Source organism: Porites lutea, chromosome 8 (assembly GCF_958299795.1).
Source record: "Porites lutea chromosome 8, jaPorLute2.1, whole genome shotgun sequence".
Classification (NCBI taxonomy): Eukaryota; Metazoa; Cnidaria; class Anthozoa; order Scleractinia; family Poritidae; genus Porites; species Porites lutea.
In genome coordinates this window covers 28706222-28728225 of record NC_133208.1, presented here as the reverse complement: position 1 = coordinate 28728225, position 22004 = coordinate 28706222, and the positions used below count along the sequence as shown (strand labels likewise).

Sequence of the window (22004 nt, the reverse complement as noted above, 5' to 3'; positions counted from 1 at the left end):
CCAGGACAACGATTTAGGTTTAAGCCCTATTCAGTGCGCTTGTAAAGATGGGTGGATAATTCTCTGCTGATTGAAAGTCGTATGTGACTACAAGATCTATTTTCTGTGAGACTGAACTTCAGTAAATGTTGGTTCCTCGCTGGCAGCTCCCATCAGATCATTGTTTCGCACCCAGCCCTGGTTAACGTGAAGCGAAGTAATGTTATATGCGATGTTAAAGCCGCAGCGCCGAGATCTACCTCCCTTTCGCCTGCAAAGCGGGCCTTTTTTTCTTTTCCTTGCGCTCAACGCCCCCTCGCTGTTGCCTCCGCACGCCTGAAACACGCAAACAATTAAGCCGATTGCAGACTCAGTTAACCTCCCTTGCTATTGTGGAACAAAAGTGTGGGTTGTTCGCGTCCTCTTCGAGAATTCAAGTCAGAGACTGAGAAAATCAGAATTCATCGGATAAAAATACTTATAACATAGCGCGCGTGCTTGCCCTATATAAGTCCTATTGAGCCGCTATGAACAAAATCTTTATTTACGCACGCCCATGCGTAAATAAGATGACGTGAGCATTTTTTTTACCTGGCTGCAAAGTTGTCGACTTTTAAGCTGCAGTGCACTTTTCCTTCTCTTTAAAATACGGAAGAAACCAGCAAAGAACTGCCCAATTTTTCTATAGGCATTGACCTTTTAGGTCCTGGTCCAACAAGCAGCCAAAATAAAGCCGAATTTCAAAAAAACTCGCAAGTCGCGCGTTTCGCAAATTTGTCGAAGACCAGCTGCAGCAAATTTTGGCCGAAAGACATTCACTGGGAACAGAACAGACACCAACTGGTCATCAACAACATTTAAAGGCAAAATTTCCGTTTTTATTGTTGTTTTTAAATTTGTTATGCACTTTGTTATCTCCGGACAATCCGACTGGAGCAGGGAAATTTCTCTCGCAATAACAACACAAATTACACAAGAAGACATAAATTTACTACTCACAAAAACAACTGCTGCCCGGTCTTCTTAAGAAGCCGTAATGACCAGCCAATGTTCGTAAATGAATATAAGTTTAAAGAAGGATGACAGTCGTCTTCGCTAAAAAACATGTTTTGTGGGTTTCGCTGAGCAAAACTTTCTTTTCAGCAAATCATCTTTTCAGCAAATCCAAACCATACTCCTCGACTTCTTACGAACATGTTAGTATTTTAACTTTAGGTGAACTTTAAGACTCTTTTACCTTTGTTTCTGCTTAGTTTCCATTGATCGTTGACGAATAAAGAAGCAAATTTCCTTTCTCACTTTTACAGAAAGAATATTTTTATTCAAACTAGACGATTGTGGCGTGTTTGTAATCAGCCAATAGAACCGTTTGTTATTTTGTAGCGAGAATTTTGCAGTTAATCAAAAAGCAAGCATTTTTGTCAGCTATGTTATAAAAGAATTTGCTCATGCTTTTAACTGTGCGTATATCGAGTTATGGATGCACTTGGGAATTTTGGAGAGCACTCAAGAAGCTAGAGTTGCACTCGGCTATCGCCTCGTGCAACTCTTACGCATCTTTCGTGCTCTCCAAACTTCCCAAGTGCATCCATAACTCGATATACGCACGCTAATCATGAACAAATTCTTAAATATCAGATGTTACAATAAAAAGTGACAAGAAAAAAGCGCAAAAATACAGTTGTATACGTACAAGTGAAATTAACCTTTTTTAAAAAAATCTGTTTTTACAAACATTCAAAATTAATGTTTAAGTCTCCTTCCGGTTATATTTCTGAAGCGCTCCGATGAATCTACGGGTTAAGATTTTTTACATGTGGTGGCAAGGTCTGAAACGCTAGCAGCGTACACAATTTTAGGGAGCACAATCGCTTTAAAAAGGAGGTCCATTTTGCCTTGTGTGTATCCTTTCTTGTGCAGGCTTCCAATTATAATTTTACAATCTGAGCGAATCCTAGCGCGCTGATTGGTCGAGAGCTATGGTCTATGAGAGTATAGACCATGAAAATGATGTAACATGTCACGCAGTGCCGGTAGTTTAATTGAAAAAATAAGGTGTACACGGACGGTGTAATTAATCTTTATCAAGTGAAGAATGATCCTCGCAGTTGTGAACGCAATTTATGCATTTGCGTAAGAGAAGCCTTAAAAAAAAATTCAGGACCTCAACGGGATTTGAACCCGTGACCTCGCGAAACTGGTGTGATGCTCTGTAGACCAACTGAGCTATGAAGCCACTAATGTTGGGAGCAGGTTAATTATTAGTTCATGTGCTCCCGTGAAAGAGATAAAATGTGACAAATCAATATGGTTCTTGGACAAATGTATTGTGTGTTTTCACATGACGTCATGACGGCCATATTGGTGTCCCAAAACATTAAAACGGCGGCCATGTTTGTGTCCCAAACCAGTCCTGTTAGAGTTGAACTCTTTTCTTATGTAAACGCTTTCTTTTAATTTGTTGTAATAAATGTGCATAGATGCTGGCCACGTGAGTGAAAACACAGAATATGTTTATTAGGGACCGGTCATAAAGTACAGGGGGGAGGGGGGGGGGTAAGCTATGAAAAATTGGGGGTGGGTCACTATTTTTTAACAGGTTAAAAAGGGTGGGTCAGGAAAAATAATGCACTGCATTTGGGGGTGGCCATGTTAAATTATTCACATATCATTACAAACGTTAGTAAAATCTTTTTTTAACAATAAATCTAATTTTCCACATTAATTTAACTTTATATGACAACAGGAATTCACATATTAAATATTTTGTTTCTATTTATGCACAGTCTTTAAATCTGAAGAGTAGTCATGCGGGAAACTTATTATAGTATAAAATCTAGAACAAAGCTTTACTGTGTGTTCATAAACCTAAATAATGTTAACATCTTTTTTAATATCTTCTTCTAATCATCTTTAGTCATCTTCACCATTACCATCACCCTCAGAAGCATTACTATCCTCCTCCTCCTCGTCCTCCTCCTCCTTCTTATTATCATCATCATTATCACTATCATCTATAGCACTCAATACAACAGGTGACACGTTTGCTCTGATTGTTTCAATAGCATCCACTGTAAATTTACCCGTACTTATTAATATTATTGTAACCACCTACCATCTCTCTTTGTTACGCTGTTAAGGCCTATCACACTACAATGATCGGAGTTTATAACTTCACCATAAAATGATGAGTGACTGATTGCGAAGAACACTCTCTCACAGTTTTTCTCTGCTCTTTTACGGCGTCGCTTCCTAGCTTTTGCTTTATTTTCTTTCACTCTTCTCTTTTTCGAGACGAATGTTTAAAACCATTTGCAAAAAGGATTCATTCTCTTGTGTTTTTCTTTTTGGGCCTCTGCCCTCTGATGATTTTCCCAGACGTTTAGTGAAGCGCTGGGCGTTCTCTTTCTGGATACTACTCTTCAGCTTCTCAGATTTCTCTTTCAGATCCTCAAGTTTTTTAACATTGTGATTAATTGCTTGGCGGTCAGTAGGCTATGAAGGGTTCCTCTTCTGAATCGCCTTAAAGCGGTTAGCACTACACGAAAAATTGGATTTACACCAAATTTACTCAGTGCAAATTTGGTGCAAAAAAGTGCAAACTAAGGTTAATGTTAAATAAAAGGCAAAGATGGTAAATACCGCATTTGCTCTAAAATTTACACCCCCATGCAAACTGGTAGGCAAATGCGGTATTTACCATCTTTGCTTTTAATTTCCCCCTAGTTTGCACTTTTTTGCACCGTATTTACACCGAGTAAATTTGTGTAAACCCAATTTTTCGTGCAGTGTATAGCCAATGTCCCCTAATGTACCTATCCACATCAGCGTTAGTGGTTTTGGTTGGGGGGGGGGGGGGTGGGGCACTAGTTCTTTCTGTGCCACTCCTAACTTTCTGTGACACTCCAGGGGTGGGCCGCCCCAATTTTGTCAAATAACTCGGGGGTGGGCCACTGAAAACCAGTAGTTAAAAAAAAAATTCATAGCCCACACCCCCTCCCCCCCCGTACTTTATGACCGGTCTCTTAGAAAGGAATTATAAGAACTGTAAGTTCACTAAAATCACACTAAAATACTATTTTTCGAGTATTAATATTCCTTCCAAGGTTATGGATAAATATGGCCAAGTGGAGATTGTGCCTAAATAGTTTAAAGTTGTTTCGCACAGTTTATTTCCTTTTGCTTTTTTTTTTTGGAATTCATAGCATTACTACGTTTTCTCTAGTCGACGCGAAAAAGACAAACAGGAACTTATACAGTTGTAAAAGAAAACAAGACGCTGTGTGAGCGTATATTTGGGCATGGTCGTACTACGGGTATGATACTTTGAACATGCCTTATTGCAGCTAAAGAACTGTCATTATATCTTACTAGAGAAGACAAATCCTTTACTCCACTTGTTTGCTGAACCACACAGCTAAATATACAGTGTGTCCCAATCCACAACAAAAATAGTGTCATTTCACGACAATGTTTGAAAATATGCACATCTTCAATGCAGACATGCTTGGAGCCAAATTGCAACATAAGACATAAGTGGTTACAGCCCGGAGAGTAAGGTTTATCTCAGCTCGACTGATACTGACAGATGTGTTTTCACACCCATCACTTTGTACAGTGTATTCCGGTTACTAACAAGGGCAAATAAAGTTCCTTGAGTCCAGTATCCACAAGGATTAAAAAGAGAGTAACACATTAGGAACATTGGTAACTATTAACATTTGATATACTACAATTTTCAACATTGCTTAAGAAAAGATGAGGTTCAATGGTGGCAATATGTACACCTTTAAGTTCATATAATTATATCCTCATTCCTATGTAGAGTCTGAAAATATTGTACTAATTTATGCATGGATGGTATTTCCAACAATACACATGTCCCTTCATTATGACTGTTATGATACATATCTCTTGCATGAGAATCAAATACATTATATGCCCCAGCCTCAGTGCTGTAGATACCAACACCAATAATTGCCACCGTTAAAATGAATGAGTTGTAGTTCAGTGCCAAGAGTGTTTCAACTGCTGTAACCTGTGAGTGGCATATACAGTAGTGATGGATGTTACAAGTAAAACTGTCACTGTATTCAAGGTGGAAAAATTGCTCAAACACTGCAACCATTCCTGGCAATTCTGCTAACATTAACATAGATTGTCTTGCAAGCAGTGACAGACTAGAATATAATTGAATACCAACCATCATTATTTGAGTTATATCATCAACTGAAGTAATCTTTGTCATCTTACTGTAAATTAAAGCGCACAGACTCATTGCGACACATCGTTGTCCACCATTTTCCCCAAATCCTGTAACATTTCCTTGACAGTATGGAGCATTAATTGTTTTCGTAGCATCTACATAAACTGAAGGTCCTGGATTCTTCTCTATAACAATATAAACCTTAAATTGGCCAAAATAAACCCGGTGATTCAAACCGTTTTAAGCACTATAAAATGGATAATTACTTGTACAGAGGGGCAAATTCTTACTTAGAAGCCTATTTGGATATCTCATTCCACCTAAATCGCCTGTGCTCTGATGCTTAGACGACAGATACACCTTCCCTCGTTTACGAACTAGTTTTGGAGTTGCCCCTTAAGTAAAAACCTCACACTGTTACAGTTACTTCTGCAAACCTTTTCTATTTTTAACGTAACAATGAATTTCAGACGACAATGGTGTTTTTTCCGAATACTCTTCCATACAAAAAGTGTCACTTTCCGTGTTTTCGGTAACAAAGATTTTAATTTGTTCATCGGTAGTCTGCCAGGGGCACCCAACGACAAGATAGTTCGAAACCACTTAAACATAGCATTGTTAAACGCATTCTAGTATTTAAACGGTAGATGTAGGCATTTTTTTTATCCCCTAGAAATGTTTTATCTGTTCGGATTTCCTAGCTGAAAGTCTAGAGATCCGAAAATTATAGGGATCAAAACTTACCTTTTCGAAAATTTCAGCCAGAAAAAAGGCTCCCGAAAATTCTAGGTGACCTTTTACGGGTAAAAATCCGTTAAAAATGGGCAATCATACCATTTTTTAGATGTTCGAAAATCCTTGGAGAGGTAGGCAAGCAAGAAATTTTACAACAAATATTCCGAAAATTCTAGATCGCAAATCGTCTTCCGAACAGATATTTTCCGAAAATTGTTGTTGGGTGCCCCTGGTCTGCTAGGGGCATGACGGTAACCGGTCATTTCATGGTCAGATCGTTGACATCGTTCCGAGTTAGATCGTTCCAATCAATAGTCAGATAGTTCCATAAAATAGTCAGTTCGTTCCACAAAAAAGTCCGTTCGTTCCCCATATGAAAAGTCAAGTAAATCTTTCTAAATTTGTTGAGTGAACGTTATCGAGAAGAAAAACGTTTGTTCATACCACAAGCTGATACAATAATAATCGATCCAAAGTCGATTCGATCCATCCTAAATCGTTTGAAAACAAACAAGAGACGATTTCAACCAGCCAAGGGCTTTAACATTTAAACCGCTGCTTTGAGAGTTTTTGAGCTAGAATCGATCAATAGTTTTGAAAGATATAGCACAACAAGTAAAAACTATGCCGTTCTGAAGAGCGCTTGTAACCTAAATATTTCTTTGCAGCGCCCGATTTATGCAAATTTTGAAAACAACCCGAGTTTCGAATAACAATCTCGATTTTATGGTAATCTGTCATGCCGAAAATATAAGTGACCAACCTGATTTAAACCAACGAAATTGTAAGTTCTGTTATACATCAGCTTCTTTTATTTCCTCCAAAACACAATTTTCCTTCTGTACAACTAGCTCATTACCTTCTCTTGTCGTCACCTCGCTGCCCTCAAAACACTCTAGCACAAAACTTGCTGATAATGCAAAATCTCGACGCAGAGCATCGTACATGTACCGCGTCACAACATACAGATCAAAAAACACAACACGAAAGAATTGTTGCAGTTATCACAGTAGTTCCAAAAGAAGCCTCAGTCCCTTTTGGTTTCAATTGTTGACAATCGTCTCTTCCTTCATCGGAACAGATTTTTGTCACAGGGAACTCGCTGTGTTCCGCAATGCAAAAATCAAAATCACTATTGTCACACTGATAACCAGCAAATCTTGCGACTCTCAAACTCGTTCAACATTCCTCTGTTCAAACTCTTATCCATTTTACACGTACACTCCTGATATTCCGATTTGTCATTGCGTCTATGGGGTCCATGAGTCTTTGATGTCGACATTGAATGTCTTGATAATTTCCTTTGTTTTTCTTTGACTTCGCGGACCAGCCCATTCCGAAAACACTCAGTGTTATATTTTAGTGTGGGCCTACCGCGAACAGTGTGTGCATTTGTAAGTTTAACCCGGGATAATATGATTGAACAATATATTAACACGTTCCTCGAAACGCCGCGGCCAAATGTTATCCAAACTGCTTCTCACTGCTGCTTCGAAAAATTTCGGATCAAACGATATCCAAATCGTCCCTCATTGGATTATCCACTCGATCTAACAAAATCGACCAATCACAAAATAAAGAATAGAAAATGGACATAAAATAGAGAAAACAGCAATTTCAGATGACCTCTTAGGAAACACGCCATTAAAACTGTCTTTCTATGATTGGTGCATTTCGATCCTCTCGTCAAAAAAATGTCACACGTCAATTATCTTAGCGGACCTCTTAGGAAACGAAAGTTTTCTTCAACGGGTTCAAAAGGTCATTGTTTATGATTTGTGATTGGTGGATTTCGATCCGTTTTTTGAGTTTCTGTGTTTCAAGGTTCGTTGCTTGTGATCTTATTGTGACCAAAATCCAAATATTTTTGATAGATTTCATCCCTGGACTTCAGACTTCCAAATTTCGCTGAGGCAAAAATACTGAAGATTCAGATTAACTTTTGAGATCGTAAAAGTGCGATTAAGTGCCGTGTGCTAGCAGAGCTTTCTTTCCCACATGCAAGACGTTTGCATAGGAGACATTTGCCTCGCTTCGCTTGTTTACTTGCTTTGTTTATGTTAGCACGTATTGCGTACCTATTGCACATTTGCGTCAAAACAAGCCGTTTCCATTACTCTATTTGGGCCACGCCCAAATAAAAAGTTTTGAAGGTACACTGTTGTTGACAAAATGGAGAAAATGTAACCTTTCCTTTGATCCAAAATGTGTCTCTTTTTGCACCGCAATGATATATTAAAGCGATATCACATTAAAAGTTTAATAAGAATAAACTTGACAACCGTTTCTTAAACGTTAACAGGTTTGATTTTCATCTCAGCACGTTTAGCGGAGTAACTGATGCCCTTCCACTTATTCCACATCACACCTCCCCAAGTGTTGGAGTGTGAGCCTTTATAATAGAAGCCGTTTAGAAAGGCATTGTGACAGGCGTTGAACCACCAACCTCCCTTATAACGCGGGGCACAATAGCCTTTACCATTGTCTAGATCATTGTCCTGATCTTTGGTGGAGAACGCCATACCATTATGATACGAAAATGAATCGCCGGCAGTTCCTACAAAGATAAATAAACAAAGGCAACATATTTTCAAAAAAGATGGGTGTTACTAAAAATACTTTCTTGTTTTGGGAAAATTAGAGATAATTTTAAAGTAAAAGTTAAAAATTGGAGGACGTAATTAAAACGGGCAACGGGCAACGAACACGAGGATTAAGGGGAAAATTGAAAATGGAAACAAGGCCTCAACCCTATTACTCATTATCTCCCTGGTCCACGTTAAAGTAACTGCCAAGTGTTAAGGAGAAAAATTGAATTAATCACAGCAAATTAATGAAGTGAGAAACAGAAACAAACAAACAATGATAATAAAAATGTAAAATGTAAAGCCCTGTTTATAGTGGATGTGCACTTAGCTGATCTCCACGCTCACAAATAATCGATCGCAAACATATGAAAAAAATCAGATCACATCACGATTCACATCACCTTTATATAACCTCGGATTTACAGTGTAGCTCTTGAAGCTAACATCCAAACAAATGTCTTTCCAGAATTTTTGAGTGTAACTGCAAAGACATTTATCAATGGATAGCTCAAAACACCACCTTAAACAAATCCATTGCCTTCTCTCCTCTTATCTGTCTTGGACTAATTGATAATGTCTCTGATTTATTACTACATCACCTTTTCCTTATCGCCAAACGATATATTTACACATGTAAGTTAACTAACTGCAACCTTGCGCTACAGGTTTATATACAAACCATTATGATCTCCATGGAAATTGAAAAAGAGATTGCCTCTAATAATAACAATATGTCCTCCTTCAAAAACAAATGGAGCCCTCTTAAACTTTGCCCCTCGGACAAATAAACTTGCTGTTATTAAATAATTCCAAAAGTTCCAAAAGTTAAAAGTGATGCAGAAACAAATGCAAATGCAAATCACCTTTTAGTTGGTAGGACAGACTCCTTATGTTTTTGTTGTATCGTGTTTTACTTTGCAATTTTGCAAATAATAGTCAATTTTGTAAAAAAATTTTAGGCTTAATTAGTTGCAAATGCTGTAACATTGTATTTTTCCTTTATCTCTTGTACGTTGTTTTTCTTTTTCTTTTATGTAAATGTAAGTATTGTCATAAGAAGTGTTGTAACGAAATAAATGTTATTAAAAAAACAAAACAAAACAAAAACAAACAAAAAAAACATCCAAACAAAACCGGCGTAACATGGTTCAAAAACAGCAAACGACAGAAGGCAATTCACAAAGCATGGCCGAGACTGTCGAGAAACCCCGGGGGGTACTACCTATAATAGCCTATACGGGGAGGCTCCGCCCGAAAGGGGTACCTTTTCCAGGCTTCAGGTATATGAAAGGGTAGGGATTTTACTCGTTGAAGTATACAAAAGGGTGGGACCGGAAAATCTGCCATTTGGGTCTGTGAAATGGTCCAAAGGGCTAACAGAAGGTATGTGAAAGAGGCACCATTCGTCAACAGAAGGTATGCGGAAGGGGTACTTTTTTCGTAAAAAAATGGTTTATAGCCTGTGAACGGGCTCTCTGTATGGGGGAAGGGTGAAAAAAATCGCGAGGAAAGGGTTAACCTTTCACTTCCCTCTCTTCGCGGGTTTACATTTAGCCTGTTCACAGGCTAAATATAGTATATAAAAGGGTAAGGGCTTGGACTTCGAGACGGAACCTCGCCGTACAAATATTGGTTGAGTAACCCTCCGCCCTCCCCGCTGAGCGACAAACAACTCCAGATAATGAGGGGGACGCAAATTTGGGTTTCCCGCATTGCAAGGTGTCAAATGTGGGCTGAAGAGAAAAACGTGACATGAAGATATCCATATGAGAAGAGGATTAACTGTACTTACGATAACCTCGCGCCTTCTGAACGTTCAATGAATCGACCTGGTAAGTAAGATAAACTTTTGCTTCCCGTCAATGTACTGACTTAATCAAGATTTGCTTTTTGGAGGTGCCCCCATCCAGTCTATTCCCCTCAAAGCACTAACCTGCATACGTTCCAAGAGTTAGCCTATATTTATTTCCTTCGTCAGCAACGCCAAACAAGTCGTACTCAGCGTAAGCTGTTTGTCCGTTAAAATCCTCGAGTTCCACCCGAAGCTTGCTTCGTTCTTTCGTCAGACGGTGAACCTTATCCAGTCCAAGCCAAAATTCCCCCCTTAGATTCCCGAAGCCTTGTTTGTAGTCTTTCCAAACGCGATCGAAGTCAACTGAGCCGTCAAGTCTTTTCTGAAACACTGCCCAACCCCCACCTACTGTTGTTTGGTCACAATACACATAAAAGGCACCGGCATTATCGGGGTTGACGCGGTAAACACCACTTATTCGTTGACCTGCTTTGTAATGTTCGGCACAGTTTTTGTAAACTGAAATCAAAGTAATGTTGGAAAATATGTTTAGGAGTAAATTGAATGAACAACATGCTCTGCCTATGCTTTCCTTAAAAGCCTACCTAGAAGGAATCCTAAGGATAATTTTTCGCAAACATAGCCTACCGTATGTGACTGGGAAACCGCAAATAATTCACCATGAAATAGCCGCATCAAAAAATGTAGGCAGCAAAAATGTCACCGAAAATTGTATACACAAATCTCTGTCTATTATACAGCCGAATTACTTCTTCAAGGATAAACGTTTGAAGAACAAATTGGAAAAAGACAATGAAAAATTAAAATTAAAATTACAATAGTTGGCTCAAAACTATTCGTGCAGTAGAATATATACCTTTAAGCTTCTTTAGTGTTCACCAAATCAGTAGTTAGCAATTTTCCAGCGTTTTGATTGGCTCCCGTAACTTGGAATATCCTTGGACATTCATTGTTTTGGGACGGGATCATAAAAATGGCTTCTCGTTTCGCGACAGTTTCGAAAAATGAAATTTTAGCGGTAAATGAAGTGGCTGCACCAACAAATACCAAGAAAGAGACAAAATTTGACTTGTTGGTGTATACTGGTCGGTAGAAAAAAAAATTCTGACTGAATTTGCGTCAAAAGCATAAAAAATGATACCCGAAACACTGTCAATTGAAACGTAAACAAACTCTTAACTAAATGGCGTCTTTTTTTTAAAATCTGCAACAGTTCTCAGATCTTTGCGCGGACATTGAGGGTCAAGTGACTTATCTTCCCGGACTGTGTGCCTCAATAGCCCTAAAGCCATGCAACCAATAAACGAGAAGTTACCGCAGTTTATCCGCGCCAAATGGGAGAAAGAAATAGCCTATCACTCAAACAGCAATGGCGGAGTGTATCCCCCTTTCTCAAGATTTTCTAAAATAGTCCGCGAGCAAGCGAGGATAAAGAACGATCGAAAGGTTCTAGCCAGTAAAGCAGCCAACCCCACTCAGGTTTCGGTGCTTAAGCCACGCAAAGAAAAGAAAATGCTTAAAACGGAGACTCAGACCACGGCTGGAAAGGATAGTATCGGCCCGTATCACGAAAGAGACAGTTAGAGACGGTGCGCGGGAAGAGAGTGAAGGGTAAGCGATAAGTCGTTTACAATGTTGAGTAGATAACGAGAAAAACCTTGAAAATCGGGTCATTACTCAGTAGTGTTCTCCTCTCTCGAGATACGACTCTATAAACCAAACGAACGAGCGTTTTTTAGTACAAAAACTTGAGAAATTTATTTAAGCCATCCTGCTTACCTTTTAGAGTTAGAGTTTAGTTTCTCCAGGTATGAAGGTGTGAGACAAAAATGACGTCATTGGAGACAATACCGCAGACCTGCACCTGCAGGTCAAAAATGACGTCATCGGATACTACAGCTAACTGCAGTTGTACACCTGGAGACTCAATAGCAAATTTAGGGGCATCTTAGTCTTTTGAATACATCAAAAAATTTCGGTTTTGCAAGCGTAGACATTTAAGTCTAATTTGTCTGTCTAAACATGGTGAAGTGCTAATCTTTCAGTAAAATGTTTTATCATTATATATGAGGTCGGCGTAACGTGATATATACAAACCTGGTCCTTTTTGCACAAACAAGTTCATGGTGGCCTTTTTTGATCCCATGCTGTTCGTTGCTACGCATTGGTACAAACCGCTGTCCACTGGTCTTAAATTCATGATAGTGAGATTTCCTTCCTTTACGTCGGTCTTTCCAACAGGTAAAGGAGAAACAAGTCTGATCCAGGTCAGCTTGGGAGGTGGATACCCTTCTGCCTGGCAAGTTTCTTGTATTGTGGCGGATTCCATTTTTGAGACCAGTGATGAGGGTTTTTTGGTAAAGATCGGAAGACCTAAGAGACCAAAAATCAATATGATGTCATTTGAAAAAGCTATAATTTATTTATTTTTACCCGTCTTCCAAACTACACAGAATCGGCGGCTTTCACTTGAAAAGAAATATCTATGTGAGTTTTCCCGCGTTCAGTACGCACCACATGTGTAAGTCGTGAAAATGACAATCAAGTGATGCAACTCGTACGAATAATGGTACGATATATGCCAGCTCACTAGTTTCACGACTCGCACGAGCCTGACAAGATGAACTTAAGTACCATATAAAAGGGGCGAGGATACTTGTCGTTTTGTTTGGGTTGGTTAATTGAAGATTCAGGTATCATCCAGTGTGTTTAGAAGGGAACGTCAAAATTTTTATCTATACAGGGTGTAGCTCAGGGTGGTGTATGAAGAAATACAGTTAGTCTCTATTAAGCCCCCCTCTCTAATAAGCCCCCCCCCCCCCCTTCCTTTTCAGGGGAAGAAAGTTAGTAAGCCCTCTTCCCTCTCCCTTTTTATTGTTTACTAATAAATTAAAGACTGTATTAATTAAATGTATAGAAAGCAAGGAGCCGATAAATCGTTTCATGAGGAAAAATGATAAGAGTAGAGAAGCGGGAGGGAAATAATTGAAATTATTCAATGACAGCATCTTCATTGCAAAAAATCTTCCTAAAATCTCTTATTTCACTGGCTGACTTGACAAATAAAGCTTGAGCTACGTTCTGATGGATTTCCTACGAGAGTTTAATTCTAGCCGTTGCTTACAATCATCACGCACCCTTTTAACACACACCATCGCCCTTTTTATAATGACAGTCACCCTCCTGGACTTCATGCCCCATCAATACCAACGTAACACGACCCTATTGCAAAACACGTTTAATAAGATAAGCAATCGGCCAGGAAACAATAATCCATAGCCAACCACTAACTTTCGTAGGACAAAATTCTGATGGCACATCAGCAGCCTTGCAAAAGGGTTTTCACTGTGGTAAAGCTCATTGTTCTTGTGATAGATGTAACTATATGAAATAATTCAAATAAGAACTGCGGAATGAAATCAAATGAAGAATGATCCTCGCAGTTTTAAATGATATATTTCATACATCTATCACATTCATTTCCTTCATGGAAACATATGAACACATAATTCACCAGCTCCCAACATCAGTGGCTTCATAGCTCAGTTGGTTAGAGCATCGCACCGGTATCGTGAGGTCACGGGTTCAAATCCCGTTGAAGTCCTGAATTTTTTTGAGGCTTCTTAAGCAATTGTATTAATTGCGTTCACAACTGCGAGGATCATTCTTCATTTAACTTATTGTTCTTCTTACCTCGAACCTTCAAATAACCAGACGCCTCAGACGATCCAAGAATGTTTCTTGCCGCACATTTGTACTGCCCAGCATCGCTGTAGTTCAGATTCCTGATGATCAGCTCTGCTTTTTTAACCAAATACTTTGCTCCTGACAGAAGCTTTCTGCCCTTGAATCGCCATTCGACAGTAGGAGAAGGATTTCCTCCAACCGTACAATAAATCGCCGTATTTCCTGCTTCATCTCTAGTGTGATTTGTAGGTGATACCATCACTTGTGGAGCAGATATCGATTCTCCAGGCCTCCCAGGTGGTCCCGGCACTCCTGGATCGCCCTTATCTCCCTTTACTCCTTTCGATCCTGGAGGTCCAGTCATTCCTGATTTTCCAGGTGGTCCAAAGCTACCTGGGTTACCTTTCTTTCCTCTAGGTCCCCTCCTGCCACGTGGTCCTCGTACACCAATGGGACCAGGAAGTCCGGGGGGACCTACAGGGCATACCCTCTCTTGTGACTTACAGTACTTCGAGAGCATAAGATGTTCAAACTGTTTGGTGATTTCTTGACGCACGTCATGCATACTGATGGTTGCTGAAGTCACGTTCGAAACCTGTCTCCGATTTCTTGACTTTGCGCTTGTTCTTGAATCTTGTGACTCATCTAATAAAGCTAAGAGAAAAGCAAACTAAGTGCTGGGAAAATTTCCGCTGGTGTGATTGAGTCTTCGTCGGCATGAAATTCCACCGTCTTGTTTCGCTTAACGTTTGTAGCCCAACTACCACTTGGAAGTATTTTTTTTTATGTCGTTTGCAGATTCAAATTCAAATTTGAGTGTAAAATTCATGACTTGATTGGATCTCATTTTCTCAAAGCCTCTGAAAATCCAGCCAAAATTTCCCCGTACATTATTTGAGGACGAATTCGAAGGATCAATTTACGAGCAAGTGATTTTCTTATGTAGCTGAGGATATAAGTTCCTCATTTCCCCATTTTGAGTCAAAGTATAGACCTCTTTCATAATTGCGGCCTATTAATACATTTTTTTTATCTGTATGATAATCAGTCTTCCTGGCCTCGTTTGAAAGTAAGAATTCTTTTCTATTTTGCACATGCTAACAAGGTCAGAAAGGCTAATTTTCATACATGTAAAAGCATATATATTAGTAGGCCGCAATTATGATAAATAGCTCTATGCGGAAATACAACCATAATTAACCTTTCCTGTCATGGTATCATTAGTCATCTTGTCAAAGAATCAAAAAATTGAATCTAAAGGAAAACAAATTTAACAAAAAAAGTTTGATCTTGAAGAGATTTGACCCACCCGTTTAAAAAGCAATCCGCTGACTTCCGCAAAACCCGAAGACATGAAATAAGAAAACAAAATGAAACAGAACAAATTTTAGCTGTTCAGAGTAATAAAAAACTCCATGTATAGCTTTCCTTTTTGCGTAAAGGGTACAGGAGGCATCCTAATTTTGAAATATTCAGTCTGTCCGAACTGATTTGAGATTGGTTGAACAACGTTGGCCTGATTGCAAGATTTTCAGTTCTTTATTGGAGGATACTCCATATTATTTTAATGAATTGTCTGCTGAACTTTTCTTTTACCTTTTGTTTAGGACTTATTACTTTAGCATATCGTCATTATCCACTTCAATAGCTATATACTAAGCAATATATAAAGCCGGTGGAGCTTTGCTGTCTGCTCATAATATCCTTCTAATATGCACTTATTCTTCAATGATTTGAACTTACAAGATTAAGCAAACAATTTTGAGACTCGAACACAGGGTCACGTAACTCGCCCACATAATATACGGTATAAGCTTCCTGAAATACTTCAGGAAAATGTCAGTCGGGATGTGCGACATACCGCAGAACTGAAACATGACCGGTTTTCAGAGCAAATTATGTGATTGTCCGCTGTCTTCATTCTGAAACACAGTTCTCAAGAGACACATCATTAAAGAGCATCCCTTAATTCCAGGTCCTAGTTCCAGAAAGCACTAAATTTTACCCTATTTCAGTCCAAATTAAGGCTAAGAGCTAAAAACCCATTCCTGCTGGCTCCGCACATACTTACATAGCTTAAGGACAAGAAATATCCCCCAACAATAAGCTGAAAAGTTTAAAAAATAGGAGAAATTTTTTCTACAGTCGTGATCCTAACCTGAGGTATCGATGAACTTCCTTTCTCTCTGAATTTTCTTTAAGAGATATCTCACGGAATCTTCTTTTGGCCTACGGGCTGTTCTTTCACTGTTTTCCGTAGTGCAGCCAGTATCAACAAGAACCACTGGAGACATGTTGATGCGCGATTCCAATGCTATCAGTCGCTCGTTGGTTGTTTCATTCTTCACCCAGAGACATCCGCAAGCAAAAAGTACCACCACCGAAAGAAAAGATGGCCTAATTGAAGGGAGAAAATCAACGAATGGATGGTACTTCGAAGAGTTAACCGAAGCCATTTTTCAGTGCAATTTCACGATCGTTTACTGAGTGTCACACACAGGAAGACGAAAGTCAGTGGAAAGTTGCCAGGATAATTTGATCCTGTAAATTCCAGCCCAGATAAACAGGGTATAAATTACTTACAATCCCTCAATTCAAGGATTTCCTGTAGTCCTAGTCACTACTAGGGCTATGTGTGTGAAAATCGTGTGAAAAGGGTGTGAAAAGTGTGTGAAAAAAAGGAACCATGTGAAATCAATGTTGGAAAAAATACAAGTTCACCACATCAGCATTTCACATGCACGTGAACTTTTTGATATGCGTGTGAAATTTTGTAATACATGTGAAAAATTTTTGTCATATGTGTGAACTTTTTTTCCATGCATTTTATTACATGTGAAATCTTTTCATTCATGTGAAACAATTTTGTCATGCATGTGAACTTCAAATTTCACATGCATAGTAGATGCTATGCATGTGAAATTTTTCACATGCATGTGAACACTTTTAGGCATGTCAGAGTGAGCATGTGAATTTTTTTCAGGGCTTGTAAAATGCAACCACTATGAACCTTATTTTTATGAAAATGCCATGAATTTCTAGCGAATGCCCCATGAAAGACACTTCATGGCTCATAAAAACTGCAAAATTAAATTTCATGCCATGCCACATCTAGCATTCTATGGCTCATAGCTGATAAATATCAAACTAAGTTGACTATGAGGGTCATGAATTTTTGAAGAATAAGATTTGATAAGTTACTAACCTAGAAAATTCACTATACTTTAATGCGTCAGACCTTTAAGGCACGTGATCACAACAAACGTGCTGTTACAAATCATCATCATCATCATCACCATTAAAGGCGAACCCCAATATACCAAAGTGCCAAGCCCCAGAAGGGCCATCTTGTAAAGCAGCGGACTGGAATTAACGTTCAAAGCTCTTTTCATGATCTAGCTTGCAACCAGATCTCTCAGTCAATAACTGTATTAATTATTATTAAATACACAGGGGTTTCAAAACAAGCTGGAGACTAGGGTTCTGCCGGCTACACGACTGTATATCGCTGGCTGCGCTGGTCATAACAATTAGCTTGTGACAAACAATCTCGATTGTCACAGCGCCTGCTTTTCCAGAGTTGGCGCCTACTTCAAAACATTTTGAAACTCCTGAATACACTGTACATTCTTCATTATATTTGGCTTGATTAAAACCTTTCGAGTATCTGATCCACATGTGCATCTTTACAAATATCATTGTCTTCATTGTTTGCTAGAACATGCTATATAAATTTATGTATTTTATCAACTGTCTCATCTAAATTTGTGGGTTGTGTATCTTACCACTTGAGTTTCCACCCAGAAAGATGTGTACCATGATTTTTGTTAAGTGGGGAGGGCTAAATCCTGAGAATTAAACCATTCTTTCAACAGATCTTCATTGAGGACAAAACGGACTTAATTTTATTACTCCATCAGAAAACTTACTTTGCTAACATATACGACATATGTAACTACACTCTATGAATGTTTTGTTTCTTACTGTGTAACGTTCCTCGTTGTAACGTTGAAAGTCCACTTGAACATGCGAACAGTTCCTTGCTTTGCATGCTTTTTTAGTTTTCTTTTGATACCGTTCCTTCAACTAATGATTCCTTGAAGCAAACAACTGGCATGCTCTTGGTTTGTTCAAGTTGTCTTTGGTCGATCAGCTTTCCGTACCTGAGCTTGTCCAACATGAACAACGTCCACAACACGTATTTAGTCGCAACTTAGATTCATGTAGTGAAGGCCAGCATTTCCTTAAATTCTCAAAGGTTTCCCAACTTGAAGGAACAATGTTTTTCTCTTGCTTCTAACACTTCAAATGCACTGGAATATTCTAATCAATGCTGAAAATAACCGCTTTTTCGACTCAAACGTGTGCACTTTCTCCATCGCAAGATTAGCCGCCATGTTTGTTGTTTCCCAGGCTTCCCCGTGGTTTTAGCACATGCGCGATTTGATTTACAATGTCACGTGTGGCTTTTCAGCCAATAGAAAATTGTAAAATGAAGTTCCGTTGAATAGTTCAAATTCACGCGGACTTCACAAGCAACACAGCGATGCAAACAGAATATTTTCGTTACTTTCGGATAGATAGAAAGACTGCCTTTCAATAATACCCATGTTATTTTCGAGAGACAGTGATCAATTGCAAACTTCTTCACAAAAAGCATGTTTCCAAGTCAGCAACTCAGCTGGATTATTGTAGAAAGGTATGTTCTTCTTGATATCGTGGTTCGTTAACAAGAGCTTACTTTGGTTTTCTTAGCTAATAACTTTGCGTAAGCTTAAACCTTCAAAGATACATCTTAATTTAAGATGCATGTACAGATATGCCATTGATTGATTCCTTTTTGTTTACTGCAGAAAAAACTGTACTCTTTGTTGCAAATCGTCAATGGAATACTCTGAAAATTTTATGTTCTGACGCTAGTAGGCTGTGGCAGACTAGTCAAGACCAATGTTAAATAAAATAGGAGAAGAAATAGCATAAGTTTCCGATATGCATGCAATTTATACTACAAGTTGGAAGCAATTAAGTTTCCAGTTAATTATAATGACTTGAGAGTTGAACTAAACCTATAAAATTTTAGTAGGTTTGTTTATTTGTGCTTCGATTCATAATATTCATACATCTGCAATAAGGTCAAAAATAAAAGGCAGCTCTATCTAGTCTGATGTGTGGACCCTTCTGTTCAGAAAGCTGTTCAGCCACTTTGAAAGAAGCAGTCAGTTAGCATTATTGTTTTCCATAAACATGCTTTTATTTTTCAAAGTTGTTTATTTACTTTGTCTTTTCACTGACATTGAGTGCTAGATTGCTTTTCTGTAACTTGGTATTCCTTAATAAGTGGAAATTGTAAATTGGCCACTATGTCATTTACTATCATAATTATTACAATTTATAAGAAATATTTCTAACCAAAAATTAGTATATTATTAGTTATTTTATTGATGTAGGAATTAAAGGTATAAAACTGAGCATGATAGAAAGTTTTGTTTTTATTATTATCCTCCAGGCAATAAATATTGACAAATAAACAGGATTAGACATTGATGTTTCCATTAGCCTTATGTGCCCTTTTTGAGTAACTTAAATTTACATTTAAGTTCATTGTGGGACATGTGAGTCAGTTGAACTGAGTTTCACCGTGTTGATAATATGAAACCAATTTCGTTTGCCAATCAATTCTATCCAGTTTGCTTTTCACTTTTTGCCAGTTTTATATAAATCAAGTTCTTCTGAAAATACCATAAAATTATAAATAAACCAACAGATCAGGCTATAAACCTGAAGTTGTTTGTGACTATATGAAAACACAACCATGCATGCAGTTGACAGTACTTCAGACAAATTTATTGCAAGCGGAAAGTGCAAAATAAAAATGTAAATTTGTGTGTAAATTGATCTGAGCTAGTTGATTTACTGAATATTTGCTTGTGAAACAACATACCCAATTTGTGTGAAGTGGTATGGGAAATTCTACCCTGCAAGCGGAGTTTTCTCTCTTGCATGGCTTTTAGCGTTTACGAAGTTGTTTGGGTGGCTTGTCTGTTGCGTAGTTGGTTTGTTTACGTGTAAACAAACCTCTGCTCGCAGGGTAGTGAAATTCTATTGCGATTCATGATCTCCGATCTCTGAGGATTTACATGTGAAAGCTCATGTGAAACCCCATGTGTAGTGTATGTGAAAATAATGTGTGAATTAGTAGCATGTGAAATTCTAGACATTTTGCCATTCATTGAGGATTAAGTACATGTGAAAGCCCATGTGAAACCCCATGTGAAGTGTATGAAAATATGTGATTTTAAATGAGGATTTACATGTGAAAGCCTGTGTGAAACCCCATGTGAAGTGTATGCGAATATATGTGTGAAAGGGATGACGTTGCTTCACACCCTTTTCACATATATTTCACTATGCAAAATTTCACATGCACGTGAAATATGTGTGTGAAATGCATGTGGAAAGTGTGTGAAAAACGTGTGAAAAATGTGTGAAAAGAGTGTGAAAATAGGACATTTTTCACACGTTTTTCACATGGTGTTTCACATACATACTCCTAGTAGTGAGTGTCATGTCGAGATGTACATGGAATTATCACGCCAGTTGCTTTTTCACAATCCCCCTCGTTGGGTTATTGTTGATTGTCGTTTGAAAGGAAACAAACTCTTCATATGTGTCCTTCATAACCTCTTGTAACACATGCGCTTAGTATATATTCCACAAGGTCAATAGAAAATAGCCCTTATGCATGTTTACGCAGACGAGCAAATTTCACACAACCAAGCCAACCAATTTAGTGCAAGTTTGCGACGGTTTACGTAAATAAAAAGGTTGAAAAGAATACTCATGCACAGAAAGTGTCAATGAGAAGAATATCGCTCACAAACGAGGCTTGGTGGTATAAGTTTCTTAAGGACCGTTGGCTGCCCAGGATGATGACTCTTGGAAAATGGAGGTGATATCAGTGTGGCAAGCTTTCTGAAAACTTTGCCCAATTTCAGACCAAAAAAATTCATTTTTTGTAGAACCAATGCCCTTCTTCAGAAACTCTAGGAAGAAAGGGTACAAGTGATTGCTGGGATTTTTTTTTTGTGGACAAGCGGTAGTTACGAATAGTCGACGGTATTCTAGCAATCATAAGTAACGCTTGTCCTCAAATCAGAGATTCCAGAAATCGTTGCGCCGAAAGCTTGTATCCATTTCCTTTATGGTTTCTGGAATGGTAACCTGTCGGGAGCAGACGCTTTTTTCTACTCTTTTTTCACCTGACGAGAAAATATCGATTATGTCGGCGGGTGAAACAAGAGCGCAGGCGTACTTTGGGCGGGCGAAAGCTTGTTTATGTTTGTATTGCTGTAACCGTCATCTTTGCTGCCCCCCGCAGGATACTGGAATGGGGAATATAGCAAGAGGTCTGCTGCGACTGGCTTAATGCTTTCAAAAAGAGTGTTTTAAACAAGAAACTGACACTGAACTAACGTCAGTATAACGCTCAATTAAAGCAGACACACAGTGATTACAGTGATTTAATTTTAACAAAACTGTGGAGTTAATTGACAAGAGGACAAAGAATGTGACTGTTGGTATAACAGAAACGTGACAGAGTGAGAATCAGTATTAATAATAACTTAGAAAATACTATGGATAGTATAAATAGTTTCACCACATTCTGGTAAAAGTCAACCTTGCGTTATATGTGCTGTCACGCTTTCGCCAATTTAGAAACGTGAAGGAAACTGGTGCCGAAATTGTCCCGCAATTGTTTCTGGGATTGCTACTGAGGACGCACGGGGCAGTTATTAGGGAGCTTTAGCAGGCGTTTTGCACGTCAACCGGAAGTGAGGACTGTGCCTTGACGCTATAAAATTTGAATTACTTAGTTTCTTTATACTTGTAGAGACGATTTAACTGAAAATGTGGGCAAGACTACTGCTCGGGAATGTAAAAAGTCCACTTCCGGTTGACGTAGGGCGCTCAAAAACGCCTTTGCTTAAGTTCTCTA

At 38.6% G+C, this 22004-nt stretch overlaps 1 protein-coding gene across 1 annotated transcript; it reads right to left on the bottom strand.

Annotated features, from left to right (window-relative positions):
- Positions 1-8065: 8065 nt before the first annotated feature.
- LOC140946253 (uncharacterized) lies at positions 8066-16495 on the bottom strand. The gene is made up of 5 exons (XM_073395346.1): positions 16167-16495; positions 14015-14662; positions 12419-12694; positions 10442-10819; positions 8066-8477 (listed from the first exon to the last, which is right to left on the bottom strand). Exons 1-5 carry the CDS (start codon positions 16462-16464, stop codon positions 8209-8211), a joined length of 1869 nt encoding a protein of 622 aa, XP_073251447.1. The 5' UTR covers positions 16465-16495; the 3' UTR covers positions 8066-8208.
- Between the last annotated feature and the right edge of the window lie 5509 nt (positions 16496-22004).